General features: G+C 46.0%; 1 protein-coding gene across 1 annotated transcript in view; it reads left to right on the top strand.

Annotated features, from left to right (window-relative positions):
- The first annotated feature begins 13,457 nt into the window (after nt 1–13,457).
- The window catches only part of clybl (citrate lyase beta like), a 60,240-nt gene continuing 49,848 nt past the window's right edge, over nt 13,458–23,849 (top strand). Inside the window, exon 1 of the mRNA XM_034562464.1 lies at nt 13,458–13,518. Coding sequence (XP_034418355.1) covers nt 13,475–13,518 — 44 coding nt within the window. The 5' untranslated portion in view covers nt 13,458–13,474. The remainder of the gene's footprint in view (nt 13,519–23,849) is intronic.

The following is a 23,849-nucleotide window of genomic DNA, read 5'->3' as shown; positions in this document are numbered from 1 at the left end:
GTTCCACAAACGATGCCTAACCAAATTTGGGGATGTGTTCTTCGCTGCCAAAATGAATCGTGTTTGAAACTTTCAACCCCCGTGCGGTCCAAGTTCAAGTCTGCTTTACCGCCCCAACTCCAGCGGGCTGCGGTCAGGCAGAAGCAACGCACTGGTGGACAACCACCATTCGGTGATGGTGATTCATTCGATTTGTATGTATTTTTCACAACTAGACATGCAGTACAGTTGCAATGCAGGCTGCTAAACAAATGTGAACTGCTGTGAACACACAACACCACTAGAGGGGGTGCCATCACTACGAATGAGAAGCAGCCAATCACACGGCGCCTTCATCCAAGGCCGCAGTGAATATTCAGCAAAACAACAACATTTGTTTTGTTTCTTTCGCTATTTTTATAGTTAAAATGTCCATCTTACAAAAGTCAGCGTATCGTGTTAGAGTTGCGTGCTTGCGTGCGTTTATGCATCATCTGTGTGTGTGTGTGTGTGTGTGTGTGTGTGTGTGTGTGTGTGTGCAGGAGTAGACTGCCGGACATACCGCAGGGGGACTCCTGCGTTGTCAGGGGGCCTCATGTGGCTCCTGTCTGTTCTCATCATCACCACCCCCCCACCCCCACCCCCACCCCCCCCTGCCCGGCTCGGGCCCCCGTCCCTCTGCTCCTCTCTCGCCGTTCACACTTTGCTTCACGCTTGTCACCTTTTCGCCACTGATGAGCTCTTGTGTGGTTTTCGCTTTCGCTTCACGGAGACAAATATATGCGGCGCTCGGCTCGGCATGGTTCGCCTAAAAAAAAAACACACACCAAACAAAACGTGCGGCGAAAGATACAAGCGCCCACGTGCTGACCGGGGCTGCGTGCGTGTGAAGGACCGGTCGCCTCATGCTGTCACAGGTGTGCGCGGACAGCGTTTTGAAAAAGCCACGGTCCCTTTCATTCATGGCGAGCCTCTCTTAATCGGACGTGTCACGGTGTTGACACCGGCGTGTGGCCACCGGCGTGTGGCCGGTTGCGCTAGAAACACACGGCGGCTCACCGGGGCCCGGTGTCCGTTTGAACTGCTCGTGACTTCACACTTTGTGAACGAGCCTCGCGCTCCGTGAACACGCAAGCACCGACACACTCCGCAAGAGCGAGCCGCAGACGGTGAGCTGTGGTGGGCCGCCACACGCCGAGGGACGCCTGATTGTCATAACCACAAAAGGGATCAAGTTCGGTGACTTTTTGCTCCCGGGTTTTGGAATTATTATTAAGAAGAAGAAAAAACGCTGCGAGCGAAAAAAAAAAGCTTTGTTGGAGATTCAGATGATAAAAAAACAAAACATGTGGCACAATAAGATTTGAAGGCCCAATTCTGAACTAAAAACATGTAAGGTAACCTCACTGCTGTTAACCAGAACATGGTATTGTCCTCTTATTATATTGTACAGCAGAAGCTTTAGAGCATATTGAAACCATAAAGAGTACGCCACATTAAAAAAGTTATTCCTTAAAGCCCTAAATGTTATTTTCACTTATCACCTTCCTTAATGTGAGTGCAGTGGCCATACAAATCCCTTTGCTCTGGCTTCCTAAGGAATTACCAGTAATGTACTCGTAAATCCCTTTTGATTACCTTATTAACTTCTGCAGAGCTACAGTGGCTGGGAATATTGAGTGTGCAACATAAATGTGGGTATTGCGAAACAAAATAATTAGACTCCCACATGCAAGGCTCATTTACAAGAAAAACACATGCAAATGCGACGGTGTATTTTGAGCCGGTGAACACTGAATACTGGAACCAGTCCCGATGGTTGTGATCATACTGGCAACAACAACAACACGTAATGCGTTTGATTGACTTCATCTCGAACGAGTTGAGTCAATCGGGCAAACTAAAAGTGATACATCAATGATCATCAGGACAATTAGCCCACCCCCCTCCAAAGGTGAATCACAGGTCAGAGGTCAGCTACAGTGCAGCACCCCTGGGGCTAGTAGGGATTTAATGACTTGGTCAGCAGCACGGATACTCTTGCCGATACAGGATCTAAAACCGGCCGAAAGGAAGTCTCACATAACTGTCTTTCGATGCAATGTGGTTTTGGCTGTATACTTCTGCTAAAATTATTTGAAAAATAATGCTGAGCAGCACCATCTTCAGGATCTGCAGCAAAACAGTCTCTCCAGCTCTGAACTCTGACCTTTGACCTTTGCCCTTCTCTGCTGGTTTTTTTTTAATCTTCTTATTTTTTCCTATTCGCTTACATTTCTGTTTTGTTGTTGTTTGTTGTTGTTTATTGTGACATGTTTTTTTATTTCAGTATACATCGTATTTAGTGTTCAGGTAAATGTGTGAATCTCTCCAAAAACGACACGTTTTTTAAATGGAATGAAGCCTGAAATGTAAAGTTGCGTTGCAGCGAATGTGTGCACGCATCAAAAGCTCGCGCTGCGTTTCCCCGGCGCCGTTCCTCCTCACTGACGTTCCCCCGACTCTTAAAACAAAGCCCCCGTTCATCTGCGGCCACCGGCCGAAGACGAAGGCCTTGTTCGGCGGCCCGTGCCGCGGCTGGTTTTTTCAGGTCATCCGAGGCAGTGTGCATATTTTGGATGTCATCTCGGCCGTTGTATTATGGTTTTATTCACATGGGCATGGACTAATTATTTCAACAGCTCTCCTCATTCGGGTGCAGACTGACAGTTGCCGTCATTGGAGTGATCAGTCCGCCCCTCGGACTCGGGCCGAGGCTATTTGATGTATATTAACAATAATTGGGGCCACCGCCACAATGATGTTTGGTAAACCTTTGTGCTATTTTCCAGGAGGATGCCCATGAGGAATTTCTGAGTGGCTGCTCCGTCTACGCAGACGCCTCCCGAGTCAGGACAGATGGGGAGGACCGCTGTCCTCGGCAGATCAGAGACACCACGACCTAATCATCGTCACATGTGGGACATACGCTCGTCCTCGTTGTCTTGTTGTCTCTTCCGATCAACAGTATCTCCCGCGTGCGCTCCAGTTCCATTACTGTAACAGCTTCATCTGCTGGATCATATTGAGCGAGTCCAAGACAATGGGGCGTTTGTTATCATAAACAACTTTATGGAGATACTGTACCTTTGGAGTGTCATTCGAGGCAGAATCTATGTGAGAAAGTCATACTCATTACCAAATTAGGTTTGTGTGGGTCATAAAGAAGATAATAAATGATAATAACGTTTTTACAACAATAAATCGCAATAGCAAGCAAACAAATACCAGTAAATGAAAAAATATAACATCTCTCGACACTTTCTTATATACATTAGTGAGAGCAGAGAAGGAGTTTTTTTTAATTATTATTATAAATGTTATATCTCCATAAAAATCGACGTTCTTTAGGCAATCAAACATTTTTTTCAACTCATGCCGTGTCATTTTTAAGTGGACCGACTCTAATTGTGCGCGTTTGTTTTCACGTTTGATTCCGTGATACAAGTACAAGCTATTCACGCTCTCCTCCTTGTAAATCCTGGCAGCCGGAAACCGATTGCAGCGAGGTGGCGGAGTCTCCGGTTCCAGCATCTAGCGGTGACTCCAGCAGGTCTTAAGTGTGCCAGATCCTACAAGTGAATGAGAGGCAGATGTGTGGTGACAGCGCTACACTCATTAGGCCAAATCAGTGTCAAACTGTGACAACTGGCCAACTGAAGGCTCCTCTCGTCATTTAGGGCCTTACCACGATCGACTCTCCAGAGAACCTCATTTCAACTGCTCTGGCGTTTCTTTTTTTCCCCCGAAAAGAGAAACTTTTAGGGTGAATCACTTTCTGGAATCCTTCGAATACACCATCGCCAACCAGCCGTACTGTTCCTCTACACCTTGAACCAACTTTCTCTCCCCACCCATCTGTGGTCCCAGTGGTGTCCCCCTGCCTCTGACCACTGGTCTACCCCTGCTCCGCAATCCCAGCTGTGTGGTCAGCTCCGGCCCCCTCGGGGGCCTCCGTCCCTGGGCTGAAGTTGTGATATCTATTTCAGTCCACTAGAGACCGAGACAGCCGCCGCCGTGGCTCCAGAGAATTCCCTGTCCGGCGATTACTGATGGTTTGCGCTCCGCTCATATGCTTCAGCATCTCCTGTGTCCAAACTGCTCAGCATCTGACGGGTCGCTCTGAGCCATTAAGGCCAGTTCGCAATTATAGATGTGTGGCTGCTGGACACAGAAACAGATGTGCTTTGATCTATTTACGGTACGGTGGGTTTAGGGAGGCGTGCCGGGGGGGGGGGGGGGGGGGGGCGTTCATCACAGCTTACTAGCATGCGTGGGTCAGCTCACGCACCTCTGACATCCCTTGTCTTTCAGTTCACTTGACATGTACTTGTTTTTTTCAATCAGCAAAAAGTTAAGTGATGAATGGGCATTGAGAGAGAACGGCGAGAGCAGCTGCTGTGTGTGTGTGTGTGTGTGTGTGTGTGTGTGTGTCAGAACACATAATCAAGCACGTGTGAATGTACTGCGTGCGCGTTTATGCCTTCAATCTGCATGTGCCAACCGCAACCGAGTACGTGTGGAGGTGAGAGCTTACTGAATGGAAATTTCGGACGACCCTGTTGCACTGAATTAAAAAAAAGCGAACCAATTGGAGTCCCATCTGTTCGAGCACCCACATCCACCAAGGGGCAAAATAGTTAGTGTTGCGGTGCATTTTTAACACCTTGTCTCCTTTTTCCCCTCCCTTTTCTTCTTTCCCTACCCCCTCTGCTTGAAGTGCTTTGGGTGGTGAAAAATGGAAAACAAATGTTCTGTTGACAGCTTTCTTATGCCCAGGGTGTGTGCGTATTTATATCATAAAGGTGCCAACACTTCCTGGTTTTACAGGCTGACCATTGCTAGGGGGAGAAGAGAGGGGAGACAGAGGGGGGTTATCCTGTAGCTCATTCTGGTAATTACTAGATCAGTGATGAATAGGCCTCGATAAGCCTGTGACAAATTAGCTGACAACTAAGTCTGCTGCGGCGTAAATGTCGCTGTACAATCAGATTGGGACGTGGAACCTGCTGATGTGCACGTCGGGTCCTGGTGTAAATACCGTACACTCCTGGACCTGGACTGCGTTAAGACCGAGGCTCGAAGGTCTCCCGTGCCGCCCGGGGCGCGGTAACAACGTGGACTCGGCCTCTGTGATATTCAGTCACTCTTCCTCCTCGTCACTTGTCTTATTGTCGCCACTTTGCTTGTATTAAAAATTCACGGGTCACTCGTATGGCATTTAGTGCTTGTCTCCGGCGCCCGTGCTAACTAGTCAATTGTGACCACTTTTCACAGCGGCAGGCAAACGCCTTGAGCGAACTGTGATTTCATAAATGTTTATGGTGTCACTGATGGGCGGGAAATGGTAATAACTCCACTCTACCAAGTATGAATAATGAATGAACTCATATCATAAATCCGATGGGATGTGCAACATATGGAAATAAGCATGGCACATCCTTGCCACTGGATTCCGCTGTCAAACAGAGAGCGCCGCGTTTGACACGCCGCTTTCCCCGCCGCGACGCCGTGTCCTGTATGTCGCAGCCTGCAGCAGCACCGCCCCGCTGTACCATCACAGAGGTAGCTGAGCACAGGGGGAGTCCGGCATTGACATTGTGCTGTAAACGGGGCCCTGTCCTGAGGTGAACCGTGTGTACACAGCTTTAGGTCCTCTCTGATGTAGGTGTTTCTCAGTCCGCCGGTGTCGTGTTTCGAGGCCACCAGCCCACGTGTGCCAGTGCGCTTTGGAGGAGCACTGTGCTCAGAGCTGTCTTTCATAAAGCTTGCATCCGGCGAGCCACTGCCCACGCCGGAAGGCAAGGCTCTTGAGAGCAGTGTAGTTGTTGTACTCCAGGCTTTCTCACAGCTCATATTTGAGCCCTTGAAGTCTTTTGAGACTTTGAGTAAACATGCTTATCGATTGCAGAATCATCCCCGTAACCGCTGAAGTGTGAAAAAGCTCATTCCCTCAACATAATGACGGGTGCCCATGAAGTTAATATTCCGAGCTCCGGCTGGACCTGCTCATTAATTCAGTTAAATGAAGTGAGAGAGGGGGGAATCAGGGTGAACCGAACGGGAAAAGAAAGCCCTTAAAACCATTTCCTGCCATCTGGGTAACGTGCAGAAAAGTGGGAGGCTCTGGTGTTTGTCCCTCCTGCCTTCTTATCTCAATGTGGATGTGCATTCGTCTTTTTTTCCTCACTTTGGTCTAATATCTTTTCCTGCCTTTTGCAACATTGCTCTACTTCCCTCTCTCTCTCTCTTTCTCTCTCTCTCCTTGTCTCTCTCTCTGTTTTTCTCATAATTGCTGGGTCAGTAACTTGGCGGTGGATCGGGTCAGGGGGCACAGTCGGGTTTTGTCCACCAGTTTTGGGTTGTGAAGGCTAATGCCTCCTGACACTCTCAGCTCCATCAGTCCTGGGCCGCATCATTCCAGTAATGCAGAAGTCATCGGGGCCTGGGATTGCGTGAGGGCTCTCATCTGGAAACCCAAACAACCTTAACCTCATTGAATTCCTGTTGAAGAATGCAAAAATTAATGAATGGATTAAGTTGCTGCTTTGTCTCATTGGATTACACAATATTGTTTGGGATTGATGCGCTTTTGGAGAAACATCTCCATCGAAGTGTTCCCATGTGGCGCTCGCAGAGGAACAGGACAACAGATTTTCTCACCTTAAAATCCATAAACATACACTATTGAGTGTGCGCATGCCGTGTTGTAATGTGTGTTCAAAGGCCAAAGTTTAATCTGGATAGTGTTGCCTCTTTAGCGGGTGCGCCGTCCTTTTCCAACCATACTCCACTTGCTTTACAGGCACTCAACTGAATTGTTGCTTAACCTGCGTGGTGACCCTGCCACATGCTATCTGCGTCCTTCCATCCCAGATCCACTGCTGCAAGGTTTTCTTTGCTATACGACAACCGGAGCCGCAGACTCGTGGAGGGAAATCCAGAAACCTTATGTGTGTAGGGCAGAGGGAGAGAGAGAGAAAAATCTGCACCAGTGCTTACTCATCTGTTAAAAACGGAGTGATCTGCAAAGTTTGTATGAGAGGGTTTTTGACGGTGCCCTGCTGCTTTGTCAGTGCAGCACATGCTGCAGGCACTGGCATCCCCTATTGCCTTCCAGGTCATTGGCCAGGCTCAGCGGGAGGTGGGCTTCTAGCCCCATGACACGTCCCTGATTCACAGCTGGATCCGTAACAAGGTATCATAGCAAATGAGTCGGTAAAACATCACTGGTTTGAAGAGCGTGAAAAATTGTCATGATATCATTTGTAATTCCTGATCTGGACTGCCGTTGGTAAGGAGATGGGGAGACGGAGAGCGAGAGAGAGAGGGATGTGGTAATGAAGGGAAGGGGTTTTATTCCTTGTCGCCATCTCCACCAGGCCCCCCCCCCCCCCCCACCCCACAGCCTGACCCCCAAAACCGATGCCTGAAGGGGGATGGGGGATCCAAGCTAATGTAAGGAGGCAATAATTAAACATCTCGTGATACTCAGCCAAGTGGGTTATAGGTGTTGGACTCCTAACATGAGAGCTTCGTGACACACTGTCCACTTCTTGAATGTGGATTTTGCTCCTCATTGCACATGACGTGGCGGTCGTCGTGTCAGGTTGGTTCCTTTCCCCCGGTGTGTTGCACCGATGGTGGCGATGTTTGGAGAGATTGGACAGGAGGAGTTGGTGAAATGGTTTGAGAAACGTTACAGCTGCTGAAATGACTGCTAAAATATCAACATACAGTAGTGCTATTGACTTTTTTTAATGTTAAAATGAAAAATATAAAAATTGGACAGAGAGACAATATATACTGTTTAAACATTTATGACAATTTTACTATTTTTCTTCACAAAATAAAACACTTTTTATTCATTTTGTACACTTTAAAAAAAAAAGTGAAACTATTTTCTAACATCATGTGTCTGTTAGTCAATAGAATAACTTTACAGAATGTCAATTGTTTTATTGCCAAATGTTGTATTTAACCAAAACCATTGTTTGTCTCCAGTTCATTGGTCAACCTTGAAAATCTGGCATTTTGTGTAATATTATTCACGAAGGAAGACTCTCATAAACCACACTCTGTATTATGCAATACAATTAGAGACATAAACCCCTTGTGATCTTTACATTACATTACATTACTTGTCATTTAGCTGACGCTTTTATCCAAAGCGACTTACAATAAGTGCATTAAACCAAGAGTCCAAACTCAGAACAACAAGAATCAAGCAAGTACAATTTCTTCAATAACGTTAAACTACAAAGTACTATCAGTAAGAGACATTTAAGTGCTACTAAAGTGCTACTACGGCTCTACCTTCCCTATTCAAGGTATAGTCGAAAAAGATATGTTTTTAGTTTGCGACGGAAGATGTAGAGACTTTCTGCTGTCCTGATGTCAATGGGGAGCTCGTTCCACCAATGAGGAGCCAGGACAGCAAACAGTCGTGACTTCGTAGAGTGTTTAGCTCGTAGTGAAGGAGCTACAAGCCGATTGGCAGAAGCCGAGCGAAGTGAACGAGCTGGGGTGTGAGGTTTGACCATGTCCTGGATGTAGACCAGACCCGATCTTTTCGCAGCACGGTACGCAAGTACCAATGTTTTGAAGCAGATGCGGGCGGCCACCGGTAACCAGTGAAGGTCGCGGAGGAGCGGAGTAGTGTGGGTAAATTTCGGGAGGTTGAAGACCAGTCGAGCAGCTGCATTCTGGATGAGCTGTAGAGGTCGAATGACATTAGCAGGTAGACCTGCCAGGAGGGAGTTGCAATAGTCCAGCCGTGAGATGACCAGAGCCTGGACCAGGACCTGTGCCGCCTTCTGAGTGAGAAGAGGTCGTATTCTCCTGATGTTGTACAGCATGTACCTACAGGAGCGTGTTATTGCGGTAATGTTGGCAGTCAGGGAGAGTTGATTGTCGAGCGTCACTCCGAGGTTCCTGGCAGTCGGAGTCGGAGCCAACACTGAGTTGTTGAAGTTAATAGTTAGGTCGTGGGTGGGAGAGCCTTTTCCTGGAAGGAGGAGAAGTTCAGTCTTGTCCGGGTTAATTTTCAGGTGGTGTGCGGACATCCACTGACATCCAAGTCAAATTCCTTGTTTGTGCAAACTTACTTGGCCAATAAAACCTGATTCTGATTCTGATTCTGATTCTGAGATGTCAGTCAGACAGGCAGAGATTCGTGCTGCTACCTGTGTTTCAGTTTGGGGAAACGAGAGGATCAATTGGGTGTCGTCAGCATAGCTGTGGTAGGTGAAGCCATGCGAGCGAATGACAGAGCCAAGAGAGTTGGTGTACAGAGAGAAGAGAAGAGGACCAAGGACTGAGCCCTGAGGGACCCCAGTAGTCAGACACAGATCCTTTCCAGGTTACCTGGTAAGTGCGGTCGGTGAGGCAGGATGAGAAGAGTGAGAGTGCGGTGCCTGAGATACCCAGGTCCTGGAGGGAGGAAATAAGGATCTGGTGGTTCACTGTGTCAAAGGCAGCGGAAAGGTCTAGAAGGATAAGGACAGAGGAGAGAGGATGCTCTAGCAGTGTGAAGGATAAGGACAGAGGAGAGAGGATGCTCTAGCAGTGTGAAGGATAAGGACAGAGGAGAGATGATGCTCTAGCAGTGTGAAGGATAAGGACAGAGGAGAGAAAGGCTGCTCTAGCAGTGTGAAGGTGCTCAGAGACAGCAAGGAGGCCTGCCTTGAATCCAGACTGGTGGGGGTCTAGAAGGTTTTTGCTGTGGAGATAGGAGGAGACTTGGTTAGAGATAGCTCGCTCTAGAGATTTGGAAAGGAAGGGGAGGAGAGAGACAGGTCTGTAGTTATTGACTTCATACGGGTCGAGAGTGGGTTTCTTCAGGAGAGGGTTAACTCTTGACTCCTTCAGAGAGTTGGGGAAACAGCCGGTTGAGAGGGAGGTGTTAATAAGATGGGTGAGAAAGGGAAGAAGGTCAGGAGCAATAGACTGGAGAATGTGAGACGGGATGGGGTCAAGGAGGCAGGTGGTTGGGCGGGCAGAGGTTATCAAGGTAAGAACTTGATTGGGAGACAGGGGGATAAAAGAGGAAAACGAGGGGGAAGAAGATGAAGTTAATAGAGGTGTAGTTATAGAAGATGGATTAGTAAATGAGGAGCGTATGTCGTCAATCTTTTTTGTAAAGTAGTCAACAAAGTGGCTTGGTAGAAGGGTGGAGGGAGGGGGGGGACCAGGGGTCAAGGAGGTTGGCTTTTTGGGGTTAGACAAAGAGGATTCGATTCTGGATTGGTAGAACAGACTTTTGGCTGCAGAGATAGATGCAGAGAAGGAGGAGAGAAGAGAGTGATAGGCGAGCAGGTCGCTGGCGTGTTTGGATTTTCGCCATTTCCTTTCCGATGCTCGCATAGTGGCTCTCTTGGCGCACACTGGTTCGGACAGCCACGGAGTCGGAGAGGACTTGCGGACCTTTCGAGTCGTAAGAGGACAGAGAGAATCAAGAGAGGAAGACAGCGTAGAGAGGAGAGTGTCAGTGGCAAAGTTAGGCTGCATGAGTGAGAAGGAGTCAGTTGAAGGGAGGGCTGACAGAACAGACGAGGCCAGAGAGGAGGGTGAGAGGGAGCGGATGTTGCGACGGACAGGTGCAGAGTCCGTTGTGGGAGGCTTGTCAGTTCCAAAGAGTGGGAGAGAGTAAGAGATGAAGAAGTGGTCAGATACATGAAGTGGAGTTACAGTGAGGTTAGATGTAGAGCAGTTTCTGGTGAAAATATAGTCAAGGTGGTTGCCAGCTTTGTGAGTAGGAGGGGAAGGACTGAGAGAGAGAGCAAAGGAAGACAGTAAGAGTAGCAGATCCGATGACTTCTCTGTCTGGATGTTGAAGTCACCCAGAAGGATGAGCGGGGGGGCGTTTTCTGGGAAGTTTGATCTTTAACCTTTCTGTGTTGAGAGTATAGTTGGCTGTGAGGCTGTGTACAGGTTTGATGGATGCAAAAAATGGACAAACATCAGCTCCCTCTAAAACCACAATGGAGACCTTGGATCTAAATGTCATGGTTTCATAACGGATACACTGACATTTGTGTGATGGGATTTAGCCATGGGTTAATATAGCTATTGCTGGCACACCGCATTGATGTCCATCTCACTCGGGCTGTGAAGTCTATCTTACCTTTTTTTGTTTGTTGGTGGCATCACAGAAGTTTTATTCAAAGGGAATTGTATTGGATTCTATGCTGGTTAAAGCCAATTATTTTATCCGAAAACAAACCTGTTTGATATGTAAGTTTGTTTTATATGATGATAATGTGCCTCAGGAGCAGTTCAGATCATTCTTTTTTTGTGGAGTGTTGGTGCTGTGGAGTGTGGGCTTGGTTATGGGGGCTGTCGGGGAAGGCGGACAATCAGTATTAAAATCAGAGCCATGTAAATCTAATCAATTATACAGTTTTTCAGATAAAATGTTGGTAAATCAAAACACATTTTCCAAAAGTCACAGTATAATGAGAAATTTAAATTGGAAACAGAAACCATTTGTTTATTATAAATGCCAGGGTGAGGTGGTGACTTGCCATCCATAAATTTCGTTATCCTTTCATATTCCTTTTATCTATGACTACAGCTTTGGCACTCATTCAAGATTTTAATGAACCCGGACTTCTGAGGCATCAAGGCCTAGTGATGCATTGTCCATTTGGATCAGGGCGTACAGAGGGGGGACAACGGCGAGAGGCGTTTGCCTTTGACATAATATTTTATATTCTATTGCCTTACAGGGGGGGTCATTAGGTGATTGCAACATTTAACAACATAACAGATTGACAAGAATAAACACATATTCAGCATATATATGGAATTAACAACCAGACTGATGATCTTGTGCATGTGTGTCTGTGTGTGTGTGTGTGGCAAAGGGGTGACATGAATCAAAAAAACAATTTTCTGTGCTTTACGGGGATACAGAGAACCCCCCTGCTCTGGCGCGACCTGGTGTCGGCTGCTTTCTTGGGCTCAGAGGTTCCTAGGGGAGACCAGAATGGAAGTTGAGCATCTCGCTGTGATCCAAAGAAAGTGTGCCAAATGCTATCAAAACTGGATTAGCAGACAACAATTGTGTTCGATGAACAGAAGGGGGGAGGGAAAGCAGTAGTTTCCAAGTAACCCGTGGATGGAATTTCAAACTCCGTCGCATTTTTACCCCTTGTAGCAAAGGTTGCACAGACAAGCTATCTTTGTTGAGGGATACAATCTGTGTGAAACAACCCACATCTCATACCTGACCATGGATGTACACTGAGACATATTCCTGATTGACTGTATACAAAACAATGGGCTATTTGTATGTATACGTTATTTCACATGCTTTGAGGATCACTCGTTTTTCTGCCATTTGCATTGAAATATGATTTCCATGTGTTGGAAGAGAGGATCATCTATTATTGACATGACAAATTCCTTGTATGTGAAAACATAGTTGGCAATAAAAGGTTCTGATTCTGATTAAGAACGGCGCTATCCGTCATATGAAATGACCTATGAGTCACTAATGGCAAATAGTCACATTATAAGCAGTGTCTACATGCAAACCCTTGTTACAGGTTCCATATGTCTAGAGTTCAACCAGAGAACAATGTTTTCCTCTCAAACCGCTTCAGTTGAATAATTGATTGAGGCCACTTAACCAGTAATAATTTAAAAAAAGATAAATGTCCAAGATAACATATCAATGACACCCCATTTTGTTGAAAATCACATAACCCCTTAAACCCTTTGATTGACCCATTGGGGTGGCTCTGACCCCCAGGTTGAGAACCAATGCCTTGCATAAATTGAGCCACGAGTCACCCTGGACTTAAGGTCTACCACCGAACCCCATCGGCTCTACAAGACGAGATAAAGTAAGTTCAGCAGCCTACCTGCATCATTCTAACGCACCCACGGCACAATGGCTGACATTTGGAGCAAATCCCCTGCTGACTTAATCATGGTGAATATTGCGTGTCATTTTTGAGGCACACTTGGACCTGGCTGATGTTAGTGCTGGTAATTCAACACTGCTGCGAAAGACAACTCCCGGAGTGGCGCTGCGCCTTGTGTTCTCTTTTCTCTTCCCCTTCATCCCCCCTGTTTCTCTCCATTGCAGCCTGTCCCCCCAGAGCATAAGAACACAATACTTGTTGTAGACCACGTGTAAGGCAAATAATCATCACTGTTTACCCATTGGACCTTCACCTGGAGTAAGTATATTACTTATATTGAATTATCTTGTGGAATGAATTACATTTCATCATAACTCACTGTATCCTCCTCTCCCCTCAAAGGCACCACCCAAACTGCTACTTACTACTACGACTCTGTTTACTGTCCCATGTGCTCAGAGTCCTCCGCGGCCCGCCCCCTCTCTGCGCTCTTGGCCAATCACGTAGCTCGGGCAGCGCGAGGGGAACTCGTTGTGCAGCCAATCGCTGGCCTCCTGTGTCAGCCGCGTCATCGAAGGAAAAACATGGCGGCGCACATCACCAGAGCCGTGAGGCGACTTGCCCCTCAGTAAGTCACTTCGTGTTTTCTTATCCTTTGTCCCAAATGTGCTCTGCGTCTCGTGAAGAAACACACCCGGCGAGATGTGACGGTGTTCGGCTTTGGTCGAGACGTTTATCGCCGTGTCATGCTCTCCAGCTTTTGGTCCAATGTCACTTGTTTTTAATGGCTGCGGGGAGAAGCAGTAGCTAACTTCTAGCAGTTCGGCAACAGTGTTTGCTGACGGCGTGTGCTCGTTTGTCTTGGCCGTTATGTTAGCGTAGAGGACTTGTTGAGCTTCGAATAAACGGGGTGACAGTGCACAGCACCCGTGTCGCTGCCCTCAGCAGGTGAGGAGACGGCACTCCGCAGGTGAGGTCTGAACACATCCCCTTGGATCATTCGGAGGAATCTCCCCTCAGTGCACATTATAGGCAGATACAAAAAAATAAATACGTAACAAAATTACCCAGATGATATTTCAGTATAGGACGTACGGTATAATATAGAGTGAATACACACTCCTGATGAGCTAAACTATTAACTAACATTAGCTTCAGATATTTAATTGCAAATAAACTGAATACGAGTCTTCCGGCTTAGAGATTCATCAATCAGGACTCCAATGGAACAGTTACGTGGGCCGTTTAGCTCTGATATATAATCGACACTCACTGATAAACAAATAAATAAGGATGGACAAAATATTAGATACACCTCTGCAGTAACACATTAACTATCCAAAGTGGTACATAACAGAATCGTCCGGATCCTCAGGCTTAATGTTATTATGGTAATACAAGTTATTGGTATCATTACATTACATTTAGCTGACGCTTTTATCCAAAGCGACTTACAATAAGTGCATTCAACCATGAGTACAAACTCAGAACAACAAGAATCAAGAAAGTAACAATTTCTTCAATAAAGTTGAACTACAAAGTGCCATCAGTAAGAGACATTTAAGTGCTACCAAAGTGCTACTACGGCTCTACCTTCCCTATTCAAGGTCCTGATGTCAATGGGGAGCTCGTTCCACCAATGAGGAGCCAGCACAGCAAACAGTCGTGACTTCGTAGAGTGTTTAGCTCGAAGTGAAGGAGCTACAAGCCGATTGGCAGAAGCTGAGCGAAGTGAACGAGGTGGGGTGTACGGTTTGACCATGTCCTGGATGTAGACCGGACCCGATCTGTTCGCAGCACGGTACGCAAGTACCAATGTTTTGAAGCGGATGCGGGCGGCCACCGGTAACCAGTGAAGGTCGCGGAGGAGCGGAGTAGTGTGGGTAAATTTCAGGAGGTTGAAGACCAGTCGAGCAGCTGCATTCTGGATGAGCTGTAGACCACGAGGCCCCACATTCTAAATGATACAATCTGTATGTTATACTTTTTTTGTTGTAATCGAGTAATTCTTTCAGTAATCTTTCTTTGTCGCTAACATGCTGTGTAGCAGGGTTGTTCAGTATGTTAGCATGTGAACGTAGCACTAAACACAAAGTACAGCTTGGGCTTATGGAAATGTCTTTTTTAAATTATTCTAAGCACAGAGAACACAATCATATATTGGACACGTACTTTCCATTTTCTCCCCCTCCAGCGTTCCCCACTCAAGTTCCTACCCCCAAATTCACCCAACACAGAACAAATCACACTGCCTCAATTGTCAAAAAAGCATGTTACAAGATTTATTTAAATAAGGCAGTGCGATTTGTTCTGTGTTAATTAATATACACACAATAAATAAATAAATAAGGCATAGGCGGGTATTACAGGAAAACAGAAACAAGTAATTAGTTTTATAAATTAATGCTATTATTAATAACCTTTCTCCCCCAAATTCAAGGAAGAGAGAAAAAACAACGAAAAAATAAATAAATAAATAAAACCGGCCAAGAAACGAGTTACGAATCTAATGCGAAAGTCTTCGATTTATCAAAGTATTGTATGGTCAAACCCAGAGTAGATTTTAAGTTCTCCAATGTTTTTAAAGTACACCAGGAGACTTTCAATCCATCAGGGTTCTCCTTCGTGTCGAGGGTTGAGAAAGCAATTGTGAGTTTATGCATTTAAGTTGGATCTTCATTGCCCTGAACACCAATGATGCACATCCATTCAGTGTGTTGCTCCTCGTGGCTGGAACAAGTTGTTAAAACGGCACACCTTCATTCCTGTAGCCAAATGTAAAAATATGGTTGTGATCACTGCCCCTGCTTTTGAATCTACTTGATCTCTGAAACACGTCACATGTTTACAGTCGCTAATGTAAATACTGTAATGTTTCAATTTCCCCCTCAAGCTGCGTTATTGCACTCGTTATATGGACAATAACGGTAAAATAAAAATGGATTAGAAGAGATCACCGTGGTTATCTCGGTTCGTCCAGCTAGTGTGGTTAAAAATTCCAATATTGCTGTAAAATATGGCACACGGTGGTCTTATGCATGTTTGAGATGTTAAGGGATAGTTAACATCCCCCCAAGGGAGCCGCAATACAGTCATGATATCCCCAAATGTAAGATCCAGTGTTTTGGATTCAGATTCAGCCTCTGCTGCTTTGATTGTCGCCACTCTTTTTAAAATATCTTAAAAGTCCCCACAACCTTATGGAAATGCAAAACCCAATAACTGGAGTACTTGTTTTAAAAACACGAGCTCTTACATTGCGCATTGGTCTTGTTTGACATGAGATTCAGTGACAGATGGTCGGCAGTCAAAGTGGCCTCCAGTGCTCTTCCACCTTTTTTTGTAAATTGTCACGCAGGCCTCATAACTGGCACAAGGAGAAACTTCCGACAGCTTGAGTGTTACAAAGAACGTAAGTGAGTTTAATATTCCAGTAACGTGTCCGTACTGGTCAACTGCGTCGTGACATGTGGCTCTAATTCAAGGCGCATGAATTTCCAGAGGCACAAAGCTGATGATCCTGCCAAATTAGAGTGTGAAGTGATTGTCACGCCAGTCTGGTGTGTGTGTGTGTGTGTGTGTGTGTTTGTGTGTTTGAGAGTCTTTGTCTGTTTGTGGGGATAGCCTGAACAGATAAGAAACAAAATATGTTCTCATTTTAGTAATCCATCTTTTAACTTAGCATCTCACATTTTTTTCTTGTAGCATTTTAATATTTACTAAATAACTTGTAGTAAATATGAAATCTCTTTCTGGGTATCTTTTTCATAAATAAAACAATCCATATAATATTTCTCATGATGTCTCGCATACAGCATATGCATATGAATTCCCTACCGCCCTCATGGGATTCTCAATGAGTTTCTGGCTGGCGTTTCTAGGTACAGCGGTACCTACATGGTTAAACGCGGCTCTCTCCGAGGGCTGGAACTAGGAGAGGAATGTGTGTGCTTGTTTTATGGACAGCCTAGAGCCCTCGCCCTGGCATTGGCGGCAGACTGCTCTTTGTCACAAACACCCCCGTGTCAAAGATGCAACAGCATCCTGGAGGAAGCATTGACTGCCGCTATGAAGTCGACAAGTGATGAAAGTAGCCTAGAGGTTGTCAATTAAGCCAGCCAAGGCCTGGACCTTATAAGTTAATGGGCAGTTTCCCCTCTCCGGGCCTGCTAGGTCTTTATAGCACAGCTTATAAAAAAAAGAAGAAAAAAAAAAGAAAAGTAAACCCAAGTGTAATGCACCCCTATAACGTTTTCAATTAAGAGAAAGGGCATAAAGCAGTGCAGGCACTTGGCAGTCATGCTAGAATGTTTATAAAGTGGTATTTGGCATAAATTGGGAGGAGCATTTTTCAATTGCCCCAGTTGTTTTAAAGCAGCAGCTACTGTGCGGAATTTTATTTTGATGGCGCTTCATGCTGACTGGAAGCATTACAGACTTCCTGGTGTCTTCCCATTAGCGTCTCTTTCCGCTCGGTCATATGGACGCGCAGCCTGAAGTTTGAAAAGCCGCGTCTTCTCAGTTGTAAAAGAGATTAGGAACGAGACAGAAATTTGAATTATATACTTTTTATATATATTTTTTGTCATTAGAAATACCAATGTGATTTCACAGCACATTGGGAAATTACCATATAAACTGTCCATCACGAAGAGGAATTTACATGTAATGCAATTAGAGACAATTAGATAAAACGGAGCAGATTATTGTTTGTTAACATAATTGCCACTTGGACACCACAAAGCCCTTTTGTTTGTAATGCAAATAGAAATAGGCAATGATTTAAAATGCTTACAGGACCCCCCCCCAGACTCCCCTCCCTCCGATCATCTGGTGTCCTCTGTGGCGGAGCTTGCTTGGGCAGCTTCCGGTAGATAAATAAATGAGTGTTGAATAAACAGCCGCGTGTTGACACCTCATTTCCTCATTGATTGGTGGTGGAAGCCAAGCTTGAGGTGTGTGGCCATAATCCAATCAAGCAGGAAAACAACCACAGGGACTGTGTAACCAAATTCTCCAGCAAAGGGCCAAGTAACCTCAAACCTCACCCTCTTTGTCTTTTGTTGAACCTTTTCTCTTTTTTGGGGGGGGGAGAGAGGAATCTCATCCTTTAATTGGTAACATTCTCGGCCGTTGCCTCACGGTAGAAAAGTTTTTATTTTTATTTTTTTTAAAACCCATCTCCTATTTTCCCCCTTTTTAAATTATGTAGACTGTTCTGTCAAGCTGAATTAAACGGCACTAGCAAGACACATGATGGGGAAGTAAAGCAAATCCACACCACGACATCGCCCCCCGTGGATGTATTCACCAGTGTCTACAGTGGCTCTTTACATTTTTAGATTCTTTATTTATTTAATTTTATACACTTTGCCTCTTTTGAGCCAATGAATCAGTAAATCGCCCTATTACCTATTGTTGACCCGGCTGCAGTCCTGCCTTTGAAATGTGTTACAGAGCATTAAGCCAACACATGTTGCTGTGTGAAAACAAAGCTGGCATGGCAAAGCCAGCTGAGTAAACGCGGTTGTGGGATGGCAGTGGAGAGAGGCCTGCACTTGTCCTCAGCGCCGGCCGAGGCTGGATCCACGCGGCCGACAGATGGATACGTTACCCAGCATCCCCAAACCAAAACAAGTGTCTCTGCTCCAGCACCGAGAGCCCTTTGATCCGCAGCACATCTTTTTGGCTTCAGAGCAGGGCTCCTTTCGGGACCCCAGAGCGCACATGGAACCGCATCTGTATAAACACGGCCGCGCGGGGAGGAATGTGCGAACAATGCAGCGAGCGAATCTGGTTCCCGAAAAAAAACGCGGGGTGTGCTTGGCTAACGGTATCTGTGGTTTTGGAGTTTGAGCGCGGTGGTCGGATTGAATGAGAAGCTGGAGAAATTGTTTTGAAAGATAACACGATTCGGGGAAGCTTTTACCTTCCTTTTTTTTTGCCAAGTGCCGCGATGAAATCGTCCTTTCTTTTTTATTATTTTTTAAGTGTAGTGCGTGCTTTCAATATTGACACAGCAACATATAGGAAACACTTTCTTTTGTTGCGATATTTGACGTAATTTAAATGTTTTCTCTTGACACAAGCTGCTACAAAAATCATTATTGTTGTTGGTTGTCCAAGCTACCTATCCTTAATCTATTACACATTATCATGTATCTTAGATCATTATCTATTTGGATCAAATCATTTTAGATATTACACGCAGACCTCCCGAGAGAGAGACCACCCAATTTCCTCCTGATTGTCATGACAAGTAGCCTGTGTTGATCTATTTATTGAACTGTATATTAAAGCCTTCACTGTAGGCATGACTAACAATTTCACATAAAGAGTGTGTTGGAGGGGGCTGGCACAGTTTAGCCCATGCAGCATTAATTGGGTAGCCGTCAGAGTTGTGTGTGTGTGTGTGTGTGTGTGTGTGTGTGTGTGTGTGTGGGCAGGATATTGCTTCCAGATTTGAAGTCAGCGTCACCGTCAAAAGGCCAAAGGGGCTCTTTCGGCTATTAAATAGATACAGACTCGGGTTCGATTTACACCTCGGGGACCTGTTGGAGGACATTCACATCACTGACATTAGATCAGTGTCATCAGTCATCGGGTGAAGCCGCGTCTTGTTCTTCTCCCACTTTCCCCTTCTGACACAGTGGCGTTTCGGTCTTCTCACGGCACCGAGGTTGGCCCATCGCCATGGCGATGGTCGGCTAGTTCCAGGGCGATGAGGTGTAATTTACCCAGCATTTCCTGTCTGATACACAGCACCCTAATGAGTAAAAGGCCTGCTTTTACAGCAGCATGTTTGTTAACCAGGCACAGCATGGTGTGTGTGTGTGTTTGGTTGGTTGGTTCTCTCTCTGCCATTCTGCCTTGTTTGTTTAAGCGCATGCACACCTATAGGTGTCTGTAGTCGTCCACGCCGTGGCCACACGGCTGCAGTTCCCGGTGTAACCCCTCGGTGTCAGTGTTGACAGCGTGCTGCGTAATGGGGACCTTCAGAGCTGCTTGTGGCGTTTGTTCTAGCACCGAAGTGGAGTTACGTCTCTTGAATGTCCCTCATTAAATAGTCCCACACTGTCACTAAGTGACTATCCAGGAAACTTAATTTGGAATATCAGCAACTGTGTGTGTGTATGCATAATGTGGTTGTGCTGGCCTTTTGACATTTTATTCTCTTGTGAGAGACTTCTCGACTCAAGTATTGTTACAGGAAACCAAAAATAAGCTCACACAAAGGTTTAAAAAACTCTGCTTTTGCTTTACTTACATTTAATGATTAGTCAAATAATTGAGAGGTCATTTCACAGGAAATCAAGCGCTTCAGATGTAGCCGAGTTTTCTCCGCTTCACATCATTGAAATGTCTGAGGGTACTTCTTTTTCACTGCAATTTCAAGACATTGCTTGGGCAGCTGTGATGGACATCTGTCCATTTTGACATTTTTACAGACTTGGTGATCAATGGCTAAGTTGTTATTCATCAGCTGCAGCTCTGATTGACTTAACTCAATATAGATGCATAGCATTCAGCAGCATCTGTTATTATTAGGCTACATAATTACTGCTGTTTGATGTGCATTGTGTGGATTTGTGTAACACAAAAGGCTAGAATTCCCATGGTGAGAGGGGGAGGGTGGGATTATATATTCTACAAAGTGTGTTATACTCATACTGTTATGTCATTTGGTCCATCATCGCAAAAGTGAAAACAGTCCAATCCTCCTCTAGTTTTAGTGTAATGGATCGGGTTCTTGCCATTCGCCACTGACTCCAGTTTTTGCTGCTTCTGTACAGTCAATCATTACCATATAAATCATCACAACAGTGATGCGACAGCCTCCCCGAATTCATAGTCAAATCCAATATCTATTGCATCCGGGCGGGCAGGAGGAGAGTTGGCTTGATTCTCTTGTTATTTTTTGCCGTGTTATGGAACTGGCTTGCAACTTCCCCGTCATAAACCCCGTGGCACAAGTTGCAGACAGGCGGCCTCCTGTTAGCACTGCACTTCATTAGAACCAGGTTGCAGTGGTACCACACGCATTCAAACAGCAGGGCCATCTCCCCTTGCATCAAAGGAGAGTTTTTTTTATTTTTATACAAAGGCTCGTCTCTGTGTCTGTCTTCCCATCAGCGTCTGCTAATGATGCATGCCGCACACGTTTTAAACATCGACACCCTCCTATCCCCATCACTCATCCGCACACTCGATCTCTGCTGCCATCTCTCTCTCTCTCTCTCTCTCTCTCTCTCTCTTCTGCTCTCTCTCTCTGCTATTCGTGGTGTTTGTTTGGCTGCTGGGTTTTGTTTGTTTATTGTTTCCAGATGGCAGACGCAGACTTCATTTGTGTGGCTTTCAAGTTTCCAGAGAGCTTTTTACTGCCTTGGCTCAAGCGCTTATCCTGTTTCCTCTAGCCGGGCTTTATGATGGGCCCTTTTTTTTTTTTTTTATACGTAGCAACTGGAAACAACTGTCACAGTCTGAGAGCAGGAGAAAGCCCAGGAAAAAAACAACAACTCTCCAGCTGAACATCTTCATTAGTGACTGAGCGGTCAATCCACAGATGAGGAAGATTCTTCTATCCCCGCCCACACCTCACAAGGGTGAACTTCACTGGCTTCAGAGAATGAAAGAGGGAATACCCTCGACAGTTCAGCGGTCGCACAGAGAAATAGCATGTGCGAATGAAAAAAAGTGATTCTTTATCGACATGCCGGTTATGCAGCGTGCTCCCAGCGGTGATGAAGCTGGTAGTGTGTGTGTGTGTGTGTGTGTGTTTTTTCAGGACTGATTCTAGTCTGGGCATCATTAAGCGCTGTGACATCACTTATTTACAGGAACACAGGAGGTCGACCGGCCCAGTAAATGTGTGGGGGGGAGGGGAGGGGAGGGGAGGGGAGGAGGAGGAACCACCGTGCGTCTTTACTCATCGGATGCGGTTTTTAAGACGGAGCAGTAATCAAAGCTCTTGGCTATATAAAACCCCCACCTCTTCTCCTTGAGGACGCCTTTTCTCCTGGCTGCTGCTGAATGAGTGATTACCCTGGCATTCCGACCTGCCTAATCCCATTTTGAGCAGTGATTTAACACAGAGTAGCAGTGGCCAAGGTGCTGTGTTCACTGAAGTGCCCCCCCACACCCTCCCAAAAAAAGAAACCAAAACTGGTCGCTGATAAGGAATGCCAACCTGTTTGGTTTCATATTTCTGGAGCAAATAAATTGGAGAAGCAGACGCAATTCATTTTCATTTTTTTCAAATAAAAAGGCATCATGCGGAGGATTCCAGGGTTGCCAGCCGCGTCGCATTCAGTCATACAGTAGCGTGTGTCTCGGATGCCGTCAGCTCTCACCTCTTTGTCGTTTACGTGCTGGTCTAGGGTCCATCTGGGCCCACGGTGTTAAAACAGAGGTAGCGGTGCCATATACAATGGGAATGACGGCGGCGCCGTCCTCCCACTAACCCGCTCTTGACCCCTGCACAAGGGGATCCGAGCTGAAGTGTGAGGGGATCCGACTTTAATGTCCACGTAATCAGTGGTGTTTGTGCTTTACCACCACTGAGCGCCTGGCCGGCCGGCTAATCTCATCAGGGTTTGGGCTCTGGTGCCGGGGTGAGGGAGAGGACAGCCTAGCATGACCCACATCTCCGTGCCAGGACGGCTAACAACACTCCGGCTCCAACGCGCAGCTCCGTCAGAGTTTACTACGAGGCCCTTTGCCAGGGTGTTTACTATTGGACTGTCTGGCACAACAAGATAATGCCTGTACTAATGCCCTCTAAAGACACAGCCACTCTCACTAAGGAGGGTCTGCTCTTTTGCATCAGCTCTTTGCAACGACATAAGAACATTGTGGAGCAATAACGGGGTATATTCTGGGTTTGTATTCTGTAGGTAAGGGTCAGAAGAAGATAGAACGAGTGAGATGGAAGGATTTCTCGTTGGTTATGGACAAACTTGCTAAAAATATTTAGAATTGTTCACGTATCATTCGGAACCTAGTTTGCCTGGTTACTTAACGTTTCGCAGCCTTTTAGCTTTTGCCTTGCAGAGGCCGGATTCTCGCAATGTCACAAGATCATGGGATCATATAGTGCACAAAACAAATCCATCTTGTCAGGCTTTAAGCAATGCATTTGTGCCCCAGAGCAGGGACCAATCGGCGTCCTGTGAGGAGCTACTGGCAGCTATGGGCGGGTCTTAGGTGTGTGTGTGTGTGTCCGTGTGTGAGAGAGACGGCACGGAGATACGACTGTTTGTTGAAAACAACAATGGTGGCTCCTAAAGAGGTTTGCATGAATGCAACAGCATCCGAACTAAAGGGTATTTTATTCATTGAAACACAAGCAAAGAACGACGCTGTGTGTCCACTCTGCTCCTGACTGGCTGCTGTAAGAGTTTACATGGACAGATCTCCCATGATGGAGTATGTTGATTCATGATTGTTGAGAAACTATGATCTAATTTTCATACCCTATGAATATTCCAGTCCAGAGCAACAATCACGACAAACATTGGAGAGCTGGATCAGCATCTGACAGTGTGGACCGAGACTTGAAGCTTCTAAGCTTCTAAAATGAGATTTATTGCTGGGAGATTGGTTGCATTAGATTGAGCAAGTGTACCCAATAAACTGGTAACGTGATCTCGATCACCCAGGAGTCACAACCAAATAGCCACTAGTCTAGTAGTTTTAGACAGCAGTGTCACTTAAGAGCGTAGTTGACGTTAAAACACCTCACTTCCCTCCCTGCAGGACATATATGACACCCGCCTCACCTGCAAAGTGACCATGATTGTGAGCGACTCCAGCCACCACTCACACAGTCTCTTCAGCCTGCTGCCCTCTGGGTGAAGATACCGGAGCCTCCGTGTTGCACCACCAGACTCTCAAACAGCTTCGACCACCAGGCTGTCAGGAAGCTGTGAACTCTCTCCCATCTCTCTTTTAAGACTCCCA

Source organism: Cyclopterus lumpus, chromosome 21, assembly GCF_009769545.1.
Source record: "Cyclopterus lumpus isolate fCycLum1 chromosome 21, fCycLum1.pri, whole genome shotgun sequence".
Classification (NCBI taxonomy): domain Eukaryota; kingdom Metazoa; phylum Chordata; class Actinopteri; order Perciformes; family Cyclopteridae; genus Cyclopterus; species Cyclopterus lumpus.
Note: the sequence above shows the minus strand (reverse complement) of the source record. Positions and strands in the feature narration are given on the sequence as shown.